Source organism: Crocuta crocuta, unplaced genomic scaffold (genome assembly GCF_008692635.1).
Source record: "Crocuta crocuta isolate KB4526 unplaced genomic scaffold, BGI_CrCroc_1.0 scaffold258, whole genome shotgun sequence".
In the NCBI taxonomy this organism is placed as follows: domain Eukaryota; kingdom Metazoa; phylum Chordata; class Mammalia; order Carnivora; family Hyaenidae; genus Crocuta; species Crocuta crocuta.
Window position 1 is genome coordinate 4,235,963 of NW_027532842.1, and position 15,069 is coordinate 4,251,031.

Genomic DNA, 15,069 nt, shown 5'->3' on the forward strand with positions numbered 1-15,069 from the left:
GGCCCCCACCTCCTGGCATGCCACTAATGAACGGAGGTCTCCAAAATGACGTGTCCTACACTATCTCTAGGTCAAAGAGAACTTGTTTATGCTGCACCAATAGAAAGGGCTTTCCCACTGAGTGTTATGTGGAAACTAATTTGACAATAAACTATTTGTAAAAAAAATAAATAAATAAAATATACCCAAAGTAAAAAAAAAAATAAAAAAATAAAAAAAAATAAAAAGAAAGGGCTTTCCCAAAAGAGAAAATTTTAAAAAAATTAAATTTTATAATTATTTTCACTACTGTAGTTGATATTATTCTAAGTGGTTCAAATATATTACATATTAACATAATTTAAATACTGACTTGCATTCAGTTTGTATTCATCTAGTAAACAGATTTTAATGATGAAAAATAATTTACAATAAAAAGAAAATGTAGTGTCATCTCAGCAATATAATTAGGGGAAAATTCCCTTTTGCCATATTTTAATCTTTCGGCGATCATAAAAAAGGTCAGTAGCTCAAAAGTAGTAATGGTTTTTCCCTAAGTTGACTTCCCTAAAAGTCAAAACTTATTTTCAGCTTCATAACAAGCCAATGGATTTGTCTTACTTCTGTTCTGTAAATCCACTGTAAACAAAATACCCTAATAATATTAGAAATAAAATTTGCATAAGGAAAAAAGTTCCTTCAACCAAATTTCTGATGTTATCAGTCCTAGTCTAAATGCTTTCAAGGTATAAGCCCTGGAGATAAAATAAGTACCATACTGTAAGGAGATTTATTGAAAATAGATGAAAGCACTAGAAATTATGACTCTGGAACATCTGATTTGAAGGCATTAAATATAGAGCACCTTAGAAAGAATATGTGCAAGGGGCAGATCAGCTCCATCTCAAAGTCTACAGGGTTTTTTCCATGTAAAACATGTGATTAGAGACCAAATCATCATCTCTAGCACTGTGTTTATAACTGTGTGGAATAAAGGCATTGTTATAAACTTCACTATAGTTACCACCTTTGCAAAGAAAAGAACAACAAAATCACAATGTAATTATGCAATGTGGGGAATTTGAGACTTAAATAATTTACACCCATGAAGATAAATGAACAATGCAAAATTTAATGAAAAACTTAATGCTAGATGGGTTTTATAAAAAGGCATAAATTATTCTGCCATGTAACATAAAAATAAAAAAGCCAATTTCTGAAGTTTCTAAATTCTTTAGAATTTAATGTGCCTTAACATGGTAAGGATTCTCAATAATGGACTCAGTTATGATAAATAGACGTTACTGGCCGAAAGAAAGCTACAAATACAGTGGGGCTTAAAAAATAAGCAGATTGATCTCTATCTCTCAAAAAATTAAACATTAAGAAAAAAGCAGATTGAATTAATATCTCCTCTTCTAATATGTAACTTAGTTGCAATAAGCTCCAAAGTTTCATTTCCAAGTTATTCATAAACATATCAATTTCTAGAGTTTGCTTAGCATCTAATAATGTAAAGTAAGTCAAGACTTCATTTATAAAAAAAAAAAGTAAACAAAAGCTTAGGAAAACCAATGTGCCCTCTTTCACCTCTTCAGTGAACCCCAACCAGTACACGTCGGAGAAGAGGATGCATCACATAGACAGCACAAAGCTAGACTATGTTATGAGACTACAGTGCTTTCACGCCTTCTACGAGCTTTGAAAGTCTATGCAGCACTGATATGTAGAGAAAACTAGAAAATAATCCAGCTATAAATGCATCCTTCTGCTTAAACCTAACTACATATCGACTTACCAAATCCCTGTGCAACACCCAGTTAGCATGCAGGTAGTGAATCCCATCTAGGATCTGATATAATAGTGACTTCACCATTCCCCGAGGTAACTGAACTGGCTTCTTGTTTGCTTTAGAAGCTCTGTGAAACTTGATTATATGCTGAAAGAAAGAAAAATATCACCAGAAGCTTAAAAAGAAAAGAGGGAAAGATCACTTGATGTATAATATTTTCCTAACGTTCAGGGATTCCCAAAGATATCGAAAATATAATTTCATATTCTGCTGGATAACATAAATTTAAAATTTCTGAATAAATGGAGCTAAAATTTCATTCCCTGAGCATATGATCACGTCTCAGAAAATAAATGATTACAACAGAGAAGTTGAGTAAAAGTATAATTTAAAAATACTTTCAGGATATACTTGACCCATGTTTACCTGGTAGAAATTTCTAAGAACAGAATCTTTTTTGTCTGTACTAATTAAATGAAAACAAACAGAACAAATTTCAAGAGATACTTATGGACTGGCTGAGCTAGCATAGATGTGTTACCTATTTATATACTACAAGGGTTATAAAGGATGCAAATAGGGAAATTATTTCAATAAAATATACAGAAGCATAAAGAAATAACATGTAAATGACCAGTTTACGCTGGAAATATTTAGAAATAGGAAAGATTCAGATGACGATAAAACAGCCTTGTACTCTTCATTAAAAACCTTCCAGGAACAGTATTAGTGGATATCCGTTAAAAATCAAGTACTATTTTATAAATAGGAAAATTGCTTTATAAATAAATGTACCTCAATAGAAACAAGATCCAATGTTTCAAAATCTCTTGACAGGTTTCTTCATTTTAATTAAAGCATTCTTAAACTGTAATAACACCTACAGCTGAAGTCGACTCTGCTGTGTGTACACTAGGCATGTGCCTAAAGAAGAACACATGTGTTCTTCGTGTGCGGAAGAATGAACTCCTGAGCAGTATTTATGAGTGAATATTGAGCATATTCTTGAAATCAGTAAACATAATTAAAACAGGACTGACACACTTTAGATTATAGGTCAACATTTTCACCTCCTATTTTCTTATAATATAGAAAGTCGAACAAGGATAAGGAATAGCTAGTAATTCGTGAGTGAAGAAGGTTTACTTTCCAAAGAAAAAATGTATAGCAAAGACTACCTACCTGGTGGGAAAGTAAAAGCGTATCAGTCTGCATGCATGTGTAGTATGATTAATCTATACTTTATTAGCAGCATAACACTATTTTTATTTTCTTCTGTCATTTTTCCAAAGTACTTTAAAACAGCCAAACAAAACAGAGCTAAAACTCAATAATCTAGAACGTTCTGTCACATATCCTAAGAAATGGTGTGACAATAAAATCTGTTCATCTTAAGAAGAGCTAGTGGTTCTCAGAGCTTAATAAAAATAGATTAAAATACATCATTATTTTTAAAAATTAAAACCTGCCAGAGTGAGAATAAAAGAATATGTAGGGGAGGTACAATAAATGATGCTGTATGCATTTCTTCAGTTAACATTTTTAAGTAATCTCTATACCCAACGTGGGGCTCCAGCTTACAACTCCGAGATCAAGAGTGGCACGCTCTGCTGGCTAAGCCAGTTAGGCACCTCTTCAGTGTACATTTTCATTAGGGTTTAACAAAGTACTTTTTTACCAGTATTTTATAACTACAAAAAACTACACTGGGGAAATCTTTTACCTTCATTTTTATTCCAGGGGTATATAACAAATATGCGGCGTGCTTATCATGAAATTTCACCAACACCTAAGTGATTTTTTTAAATGACTCTTTTCACTGCAACTGTTGTTACCCTCTGCCGCCTTACCCCAGCTAATTCATTTCAATACGCCAATTAAAATAAGAAAATGAAATGGATAAAGGAGGTTTTAACAAACTGAATTATTTTATTTTTATTAAAATGAAGATTAAAAGTACTTATTTGACTTAAATCAGTATTAAGAAGAGGACAATAAGCCCACGTGCACACATCTGGGAACACTGCATGCAGCATAATTCGTGAAAGTATATTTATTCTACCCACACGTGAAATGAAATATCACATACTAGCCTGCTAGAAATTATACTGAATACGATCCTATCTCCTGTGTTCAACTATTACAAATCATGTTTCATTACAAATCATGTTTATAAACCAGCCTAGAAAATTTCTCATAAATTGGGTCATATAATTTGATTTCATGTTAGGCTTGAGAATGAGTGTTCAATTCAATACTGGCCACCCCAATTTAATAATTTTTTATTAAGAGAATCCCAATTTGATTTGATCAGGTTTATTTTAAAAGAACAGTAGTGAACAACAACAATATATTTACAAGAACATTGACTTTGGACAATAGTTTCACAGAACAGAAAATCTGATGTCTACTTTCAGTTCAAAAACAATTCTTCACAGATAACTTATAAAAATAATTTGAATCAGACTAAATTTACTCATGGAAAACAGGAACCTACAGAATGAAACTATTTCTTATAAATCTTAAAGTATATGAAGCCCATATAAGTTTCCATTTCTGAAATCTGTTTAAGGTTAAAATTATGTAAATGAGGCTAATTCTGGAAATTAGCAAAAGTTTAAAACTATTTTACTATTTTCAGAAGCTGAACTTATTTTCGAACAGTTTTCCTATTTACTCCTTACTTGTATTAGCTTTACTTCAAAATTTTGTTTTTACTTTTACAAACTGCAGCTGAAAAAAAAGCTATCTGAAATTGAGCCAGAATATTATAATCCCTTGCATATCAGTATAGGTGGTCCTGATTTACAATGGTTCAACTTAGGATTTTTTGACGTGATGATGGAGCATAAGCGGCGAGTATTCAGCAGGAACCACACTTGGAAGTTTGAAGCTTGATCTCTTCCCCCGCCAGCAGCACGCAGGACAATCCTCGCCGTGATGCCGGGCGGCACTCACAGCCGCTCCATGCTCATACAGACACTCTGCTCCGCATTTTCAGAACGCTAGTCAATAGGTGGCAGGAGGTATCCAGCACTTTATTACCCAATGGGCTCTGTGTTAGGAGATTTTGCCCAACCGTAGGTGGATGGAAGTGTCTTCAATACACTGAAGGCAGACTAGGCTACGCTATGATGCTCAGTAGGGCAGGTGTATTCAATGGACTTCTGACTTAAGATGTTTTCAATGTGCGATGCATTTATCAGGATGTAACTCCATCAAAAGTCAAGGAAAATCTGTATAGATGTTTTTTCTTTTATTTATTGCAATAAATGCACAGCCAGTATAGAAATATAAATATAGGCCAATATACAAAACAAAGTGAAATATTTAAAGATCTTTTTAAATTATTTATTAAATATCAGAAAAAATAAGAGTTCACAGAAGTGAAGTACTTGTTAATGAATTAACTCAAGGTAATACTGGGTTTTTGTTTACTTGTTTTATTTTCTAAACTGTAGTCTGTGTTAACATGTTCTTTACACAAGACTGATCAGCATATAAGTTTTGTGAGTCTATTTCAGAATTACTTTGGCTATCTTGCTACAGACTTTCATTTCATACATCATAAACTACTATCTCCAAGACTGCATTTCAGATTTTCAAAAACCATAACCATTAAGTTTATTTTTTTTAATGTTTTATTTATTTCTGAGAAAGAGAGAGAGAGAGACAGGCAGCATGAGCAGGGGAGGGTCTGAGAGAGAGGGAGACACAGAATCCGAAGACAGCCTCCAAGCTCTAAGCTAGCTGTTAGCACAGAGCCTAACACAGGGCTCGAACCCACGAACCGTGAGATCATGACCTGAGACGAAGTCGGACGCTTAGCCGACTGAGCCACCCAGGTGCCCCCCGTTATGTTTAACAGAGTAAATTTTATAGTTGCCCAAAACTCTCATAAATACCAATTTTAAAAACAACCTACTGAGTAAATGCAAAATATTGAATTAGCAATTTGTAATTCAGCTTTTTAGACAAGATAAATTTAAATTCTCAGTTTTTATAATAATTTTTATCAATATAACATTTTTATCATTATATTAGGTAAACTAATAAAACTAATCTAATAGATGTAATTATTGGACTTTGAGAATCTTTAAGGATTTGACTGAAAGCTTTCTTCCACAAAGAATTCTTCCTAAGTGAGACCATGCCCAATTCAAGTAAGTATAATACTGAATTTCTGTTTGTGGGAATAAGAAATACATTATAATACTGAGTATTAAGTGTGAATAACATCCAGCAAATTATTAATAGTATGTTAGATCTGTATAGTACACTTAGCTTATAAAGCTTTTCAAATACAAAATTTTTCTTCCAAAAAGTCCTATAAAAAAGCAGGAAAAGTATCACATTTTCCAGATTGGGGGATGGGGGAGGGGCCCTACAACTTCAGAGCCGTTAAGAGACGCACCTAATGTCATATGACAAATAACATAATAACAAAATGTCTAGTCTTCCAAATAGAATAGATTTGTCTCCCTACACAGGATACCACTTTCTCATTTTATATTCCTTTACAGAGTAAAAGGAAACACGCTGCTTTTAAATTCTGTAACAAAATGGCTATTACAGTTACCTGAAAAGTTGTATCAGAAATCTGTAGCTAGGACACAATACTGAATGGCTGTTTATACTTTTCAGATTCTACTGTGTTCTGTAGCAAGTTACAAAGATCACACTGATAAGCCCAAACAGCAATAATACAAGCAAAAGACCCTAGCCTTGGTAATTCATCAACCACATTCTATGAGGTCAGTTTTATTTTTAAAAGGTAAATCTCAGAGTAAGATAAACTCCTAAAACTGTTCTCGGTCCCTCTTAATCCCGAACTAAAACCAAGGACCTGATGTGTAGCAGCTGTCCAGCTTACCCAGAGGTCATGTTCGGCGTAGTCAAACAGAAGCCATACTTTCCTATCAGCGTGAGACAGAAACACCTTTTGAAGAGAGATGACGTTTGGATGCTTAAGCTCTCGAAGCAACTACAAAATAAGGAAGATTTGCCATGAAAATAAGGTTAAATAAACCACACCACATGTAATTCACAGGCAATAAAAACCCAATGGTGATCAGTCCCCAAAATCTCCTAACTACCCACGCTATTTTAAGTGTCCATACCGGTGCTTCAGTAACAAACGAGGAAAAACTGTTTGGAAAAGATATGATTGAGTAACATGTATTTTGTCGTTACTGTTTAGTTTGTTTTTTATTTTGTTTTGATTTTTTATTGAGATAAAATATATAACATTAAAATCACCATTTTAACATTTTAAAGTGTACAGTTCAATAGCATTAAGTATACCCAAAATGTTTGCAACCCCCACCACTACCCATTTTAGAAGGGCTTTATTATCCTAAACAGAAACTCTGTACTCATTTAACAAGAACCCCCCACTTCCCTCCCCACTCAGACGCTGCTGACCCCTAGCCTACATTGTCTCCATGAATTTGCCTACTTTAGGTACTTCTTTTAAGTATCAGAACCATACAGTTTGTCCTTCTGTGTCTGGCTTATTTCACTTAGCATCGTGTCTTTAAGGTTAATCCACACTGTATCGCAGGCGTGTGTCATCATCTCCTTCCTTTCTTACGGCTGAGTCCATTCCGTTGGACGTGTGTGCCACATGCTGTTTATCCATTCACCTGCTGACGCACTCGAGGTGTCTCCACACGCTGCCTACTGCAAGTAGTGCTGCTGGGAACACGGGCCCACAGCTAGGTGAGTCGCGGCTCACCCGGGAGTGGAACTGGTGAGGCGTACAATACTTCGGCCGTTGGCTTTGTGAGGCAACGCCAAACCGGCTCTCACAGCAGCTGCACCATTTTATATTCCCGGCAGCAACGCACGAGGGCTCCAGTCCCCCCACATCTCCATCAACACCTAGTTTCCTTGTTTCTGTTCCTTAATAACAGCCACGCTGGAATAGATATAAAGTAGTACCTCATTGTGGCTTTGATTTGCCTTTTCCTAACGATGGGTTAGGCATCCTTTTTAAGGTGCTTCTTGGCCATTGGTGTACCTTCTTTGGAGAAATGTCTATCCAAAGTCTTTTGCCCAATTTTGAATTGTTCTTTTTTTCTTCTTGTTGTGATTTTTTATATAGTGTAGATCTTAATCCCTTATCAGATAAATGATTTACAAATATTTTCTCCCATTTTGCTAGTTGTCTGTTTTGATATCATAAAACAATTGAACTTATTGTGTAGCTTGCAATTCTTTAGGGAAAAACTAATTGCAACATTATTAAATACAACATTTGTCAATATCAAATATCAGATGAGAATTAAGATCTGTAATTCTGTGAGATATGGATCTATTTTTTCAGGCATTTAAATTATATAGTAAAGTAAAATTTTGTAGCCTTTAATAAAATAATAAAGAACTTACACAGACAAAAGCATCTAAGTAGAACACATTTTTATGGGTTTAACCTTCCTCATTTCCTAGGACATTCTTCTGTTTAAGATCTTTTATCTCCTGGGGTGCCTGGGTGGCTCAGTCGGTTAAGCATCCAACTTCGGCTCAGATCATGATCTCACAGTTTGTGGGTTCAAGTCCCATGTCGGGCTCTGTGCTGACAGCTCAGAGCCTGGAGCCTGTCCTTGAATTCTGTATCTCCCTCTCTCTCTGACCCTCCCCTGCTCATGCTGTCTGTCTGTCTCTCTCAAAAATAAATAAAACATTTAAAAATTTTAAAAATTAAAATAAAATCTCTTATCTCATTTTATTCTCATTTAAAACCAAAGCGGCCCTAAGAATCCATTAGTTAAAAAGTATTCCTACTTCATAGACCAAAAAAAAGAAACAACAGATGCAACAATGACAAGAAAAATTCTCTCACGAAGCCTGATATTATGTCTCTGTCAGTTAAAACTGACTTCCACAGTGGCTTCTAAATGTGTTCCAAGTACATGACAGCCACGTGAGAAAGTCAAGGTCTTAGAACTTACAACTTCAGTACTTTTATAAGAACACTGCTACCAAAACAAGAATATAAATGCAATGTCAACAATACATTAGGGACTCTAAAATGAATTCAGCAAAGGAAAAACTACGAATGGACTATACATTAGATCACTGACATTAACGATTATTATCCGGAAAGTGATACTTATTTTATTCAGGAGCAAGTTTAAATTCAAGTTATATATTTCTGTTAGAATAGAATTTCAAAGCTATGAGACTTTAGAAGAGATTATACACAAATCCTCAGGAACCCAAAGGGCAGTATCTAAGATTAACCATTTCCTAATTAATAAACAAGGCAAGGAATCTGATAGGGGAAGTCTAGACTTCGGGGTCAGCCGGGATAATCCAGCTGGCTGGAGAGCTAAACCTAGTGCTAAGTTCACCTCAGTTCTGGGTCAAGTGTTTTCTCCATTACCTCACGATTGGAACATACTTCTCAGGCACTATTTCAAATCATTTCCGGAAAGTGGCAAGGTAGAAATTATAACAAAGTCCATTAGAAACCTACATATAAAGCTATTCTTAGATATCCCTTTAATTTCACCCCCAAGATGAGGCTTAGCTCCTATATTGAGGGGGAAAAAAAACAACCAGCAACCATTTTATTAGTTCTTCTATAGTGTCAAACATGGCGCTACGTAAGCATTCGGCATGCACTATCTTACCTAATCATGAATTACCATATGAAATATTTACATTACTTCTATTTTATAAATGAGACAACAGTGGTTTAAGGGGATAAAATAATTTGCTCGTGGTCACAGTCCTAGGTAGTAGTTAGAATCAGGATTTAAATCCTTTTAAAACTAATTAATGACTTAAAATACAAAGCCAGCAGTCTAAGGTGTAATACCAACACCTTTCAAGACCTAATCCTCAGGGGGATATTTCTCATCATGCCCCACAAGCACAGGTGTTGTAAGCACACACGAGGCTGTGATCCAGACAATGGCAGTCCCCGTGTCTTGCCCACTGCTAGGCTTCTGGCACACTGCCTGGGCACCTGGTAGGCACGCATTACGTTTTTGGTGGATAATGAATTTGTGAATAAAAAATATATACAAATGTAAGGGCATCATACAAAACACCCTTTGGCTTCTGATCTGTGGACTAAGATTACTGCTTTCATCATAAAACCAATCTACTTCTTTTAAAAGTCCACTTCTCAGGGCGCCTGGGTGGCTCCGTTGGTTAAGCATCTGACTCTTGATTACGAATCAAGTCGTGATCTTGCAGTTCGTGGGTTAAAGCCCCTCATTGGGCTTTGGGACTTTCTCTCTCCCTCTCTCTCTGCTTCTCTCCCCCCCTTTCAGAATAAATAATTTTTTTTAAATCCACTTAAAAATTTTTTTTAAATGTTTTTTAAAATTTATTTCTGAGAGAGAGAGAGAGAGTGAGCAGGGGAGGGTCAGAGAGAGAGGGAGACACAGAATCCGAAGCAGCTCCAGGCTGTGAGCTAGCTGTCAGCACACAGCCCAACGCGAGGCTCGAACCCACAAACCGTGAGATCATGACCTGAGCCGAAGTCAGATGCTTAACCAACTGAGCCTCCCAGGAGCCCCTTAAAAATCCACTTCTTAAAAAAAAACCAATCCACTTCTATTTTTAAAACAGCACCTGATGAGTCAGACAACAAATCTTTGAGGGTAAGAACTTAAAAATATATTAAAAGGGCCATCATTATCATAGCAAGTAACAGTTAAGTGTTATGGACTGAACTGGGTTCTCCCCAAATTCATATGTTGAAGCCCTAACTGCCAGGACCTCAGAATATGATCATATTTGAACATAAGACCTTTACAGAGGCAATTAAGTTAAAATAAGGTCATTAAGGTGGCCCTAATCCAATCTGAATGGTGACCTTATAAGAGATTAGATAGGAGCACGGAGAGACGCCCGGGCAGCTTGCACAGAGAGGGCCATCCAAACGGGCACAAGAGAGCAGTCGTGTGTGAACCCAGCTCTGCAGACTCTCCACGTTTCGATTTACAAACCGCACCAGGGAGAAGTCAGTCTCTGTTGCATAAGCCACCCAGTCCATAGCATTTTGTTATGGCAGCGTTGGTAAACGGATACAGTAAATAACTATTACTCAGAGTAAAACACTCTATGCTGGGTGTTTTCTTTAAAGGAGATTTATCAGGAGATGGGTCACTGTGGGATTAGAGATGGAACAGAGTCTCAGTGGGGAATTACGTCTAAGTAAATATTTCTATTGAAGTACTTCCAAAAACCAGGGAGCTGTGCTACATTTAGCAGGGCTAGCAGTAACCAAATACCTCCGACAAGCCAGCCACTGTGGTAGACACACTAGGTCCTGGGTACGAAATGTGCTAAGACTTGCTGAGGTCCTCCAGTGGGAGACAAATGCAAGTGAGTAGACAGTCCTAGGCTGTGGCTACGGTAGTAGTAACTGATTACTGAGAGCAGCTGACATTTACCTAGAGTTTGCTGTGTCCAAAGAAGCATGCTAAGCTCCTCACAATAAACCCTATGAGACACTATTACCATCTTACAAATGAGGAAACAAAAACACAGTGACTTGCCTTGGGCCCTACATGCTAGTAAGTGGTCCAGCCAAATAAAGCGCAGGTTTCCTTGGCTGGGGCTCCAAGTGCTACAGACGGCACTCTGACACTGTGGGAACATGCCACGGGCCACGGGATTCAAAGCTGATGAAAAGAACTTCAGCATTTCATCACCCCTTACAAAGCCTATGGCATGGAGTTACCTATTTCTTACTATTTTCTAAGGGTTTTGCTTTTTTTTTTTTTTTTACCTTTTTGACGATTTTATGTTAAAAAATTTAAATAAAAGGTTTGAGTACGTTTAAGCAGTGGTTTCCGTCACCAAAAACCACCTTAAATTCGAACTCTACTGGGAATAAATTCTTATAGTTTCCTAAGTACTAAGCTCACTGCTAAAAATATAAATGTCTTAATATGTCATTCATTATAAACTTAATACATTCCAACTGTGACATCTAATATCACACTTAATTTGAACTCTTAAAGTACAAGTAAATAAAAAATAAATTAATATTTAAAACTGGATCTTGTCAATAAACACCACTTACAGCTGTGAGAAAATAGGTAAGAAAATCTCCAATATTCTGAAAACGACACTGATTTACAATATGAAAATTTTACAGGGCACCTGGATGGCTTAGTCGGTTAAGTGTCGGACCCTGGCTCAGGTCATGGTGCCGCGGTTTGTGGGTTCGAGCCCCATGTTGGGCTCTGTGCTGACAGCTCAGAGCCTGGCGCCTGCTTCAGATTCTGTGTCTCTGTCCTTCTACCCCTCCCCTGGCTCACACTCTGTCTCTCTCCCCCACTTTCAAAAATAAAGAAATATTAAAAAAAATTCTTTTTAAAACATGGCAAAAGTAATAAATTCTGAATGTTTCCATAGGTCTGACGATAGCTATCGGCTGTTTCCATCACTTGGCTGTTGTAAATGACACTGCACAGGGCTGCATGTATCCCTCTGAGTAAGTGTTTCTGCATTTTTTAAGTAAATACCCAGCACTGTGATTACTGGATTCCACGGTAGTTCTTTCTCTTTTTTTATATAAAAAAGGTTTTTTTTTTAATGTTTATTTATTTTTGAAAGAGAGAGACACACAGTGTAAGCGGGGGAGGGGAGAGGGAGAGGGAGATACAGGATCTAAAGCAGGCTCCCGGCTCTGAGCTGTCAGCACAGAGCCCAATGTGGAGCTCGAACCCACGAACCATGAGATCATGACCTGAGCTGAAGTCAGATGCTTAACCGACTGAGCCACCCAGGTGACCCTAGAGTAGTTCTATTTTTAACTTTCTCAGGAACCTCCATACAGTTTTCCACAGTGGCTGTACCAGTTTGCATTCCCACCAATGGTGCAAGAAGATTCCTTTCTTTTCACATCCTCACCAACATTTATTGTTTCTTGTGGTTTTGATTTTGGCCATTCTGGCAGGTATAAGGTGATACTTCATCGTAGTATCGATTTGTATTTCCCTGATGATGAGTGATGCTGAGCATCTTTTTTGCCTGTTGACTATCTGGATGTCTTCTTTGGAGAAATGCCTATTCATATCATCTATTTTTTAATTGGGTTATTTGTTTTTGGGGTGTTAAGTTGTATCAGTTCTTTATATATATTTTGGACACTGACCCTTTATTAGAGATGTGATTTGCAAATATCTTTTCCAAATGAGTAGGTTGCCTTCTAGTTTTGTTGACTTTCCTTTTATGAGCAGAATCTTTTTATTGTGATATAGTCCCAATAGTTTATTTTTGTTTTTGTATCTCGTACCTCAGGAGGCATATCTAGAAAAGTGTTGCTATAGGGGCGCCTGGGTGGCTTAGTCGGTTAAGCATCTGACTTTCGCTTAGGTCATGATCTCACGGTTCGCGGGTTCAAGCCCCGTGTCGGGCTCTGAGCTGGCAGTTTCAGAGTCTGGAGCCTGTTTCAGAGTCTGTCACTCCCTCTCTCTCTGACCCTCCCTTGCTCACGCTGTCTTTCTCTCTCTCTCCTAGAAATAAATAAAATATTTTAAAAAAAAAGAAAAAGAAAAGAAAAGTGTTGCTATAGATGATGTCAAAAATTACTGTCTTCTGTGCTCTCTTCAAAGATTTTTATGGTTTCAGTTCTCACATTTAGGTCTTTAATCCATTTTAAGTATATTTCTGTGTATGGTTTAAGAAAATGGTCCAGTTTCCCCAGTGTTGAAGAGACTGTCTTTTTCCCATTGTAAATTCATTTCTCCTCTGTCAAAGATTAACTGACCACACAACTGTGGGTTCATTTCTGGGTTTTCTATTCTGTTCCACTTATGTTTAAAAAATTAAACAATATATTTCTAAACAATCCATGAATGAAAGAAAAGAATCACAAAGAAAGTTGAAAATATTCTGTACTAAATGATAATGAAAATACAATGTAACAAAACTTATGGAATGCAAGTAGAATACAGCTTAAAGGGAAATTTATAGTTTTAACTGCTTATTGAAAAGAACAATTTAAAAACCAATGACTTAAGGTTCTACTTAAGAAGATAAAAAAGAAACATAAGCCAAAAGTAGAAGGAAAACAATAATAAAGAGTAGACACCAATGATCTATAGAGAAAACACTTATTACCAATCTTCAATGAAACAGGGCATCACTACAGAAGCTATAGATGTGAAAAGATAAGAGAATATGATGAACAACTTTGTGCTAATAAATCAACAACTTGAGTGAAATAGACAAAACTATGTAAAAAATACAACATATCACACACAAGACAAAATATAAACTCTGAAGAGTATTAAGGGTATAATATTGGTTGGTGAATTCTGTCAAATATTTATGGAAGACAAACTACCAATCTTACAGAAGCCCAGAATACGGAAGATGAAGAAATGCCTCATAATGTGTTTCATGAGGACAGCATAATCCTGATGCCAAAGACACGACATTATAGGAGAGATGATTATAGACCAACATCCTTCAAACTCATACACCTAAAGCTCCTTAACAACACATTAGTCAATCAAATCTAGCAATATATAACCAGGCAGGGATTATTTCAAGATTATTTCAAGAATGTAAAATTGGACAAACATTAAAAATCAATGGGGTCTACCAATGTAACAGAATTAAAGAATTAACTATAGGGTCATTTCAGTACATGTAGAAAAAGACCATCTGATAAAATACAACTTAAGAAAAAAAACTAGGATCTTCCTAAGTCTGACTGACAGCATCTATTAAAAAACAAAACAAAACAAAAACCTATAGCTGGCATTTTTCCTAATAGTGAAACACTGAAAACACTTTCCCTAAGACTAGGAACAAGTCAAAGATGTCCACCCTCATTACTCTTCAACATTATATGAAAGGCCCAAGTCAATGCAATAAGAAGAAAAAAATGAAAATAAAAAGGTGGAAAGAGATATAACTATTCCAAATCATAGATGACATAATCATTTATGCAGAAAATCTGCATAAATCTCCAAAACCTATCAGTGAATTTAGATACAAAATGCATATAAAATAAACCATATTTAAAAAGTTCTATGTATAGAAGCAAACAAATGGGAAATCCCATTTATAAGAGTGCCAGAAAACATGAAGTCCTTAGGAATGAATTTAACAGAATGTGTGCATTTTCTCTACAACTAAAAACTACAAAACACTGTTGAGAAACACTAAAGAAAACATTAAAAAATAGAAAGTATACCTTTTGAGATTTGTGGAGTGAATGCAGTATTAAGATATCAGTTTTCCCTGAATTGATCCAAACCATAATCCCAGCAGGCGTATTTTAGAAATAAAAATTGACTAGCTGATTCAAACATTTA

The 15,069-nt window shown here is 36.0% G+C and overlaps 1 protein-coding gene across 7 annotated transcripts in view; it reads right to left on the reverse strand.

Moving 5' to 3' along the window:
• CDK8 (cyclin dependent kinase 8) overlaps nt 1–15,069 on the reverse strand; it is an 80,047-nt gene that overhangs the window by 50,406 nt on the left and 14,572 nt on the right. For 6 of the 7 annotated variants that reach the window (XR_013330569.1, XM_077745403.1, XM_077745405.1 and 3 more), the window contains 2 exons: nt 6,645–6,755; nt 1,778–1,918 (listed from right to left, as the gene is read on the reverse strand). Coding sequence is in view for 5 of the 7 variants with exons in the window: in XM_077745403.1 (XP_077601529.1) it covers nt 1,778–1,918; nt 6,645–6,755 (252 nt within the window). In the remaining 2 variants the exon portion in view is untranslated. Of the gene's footprint in view, nt 1–1,777; nt 1,919–6,644; nt 6,756–15,069 lie in introns of those variants that run through there. The other variant, XM_077745408.1, reaches the window with a different exon arrangement.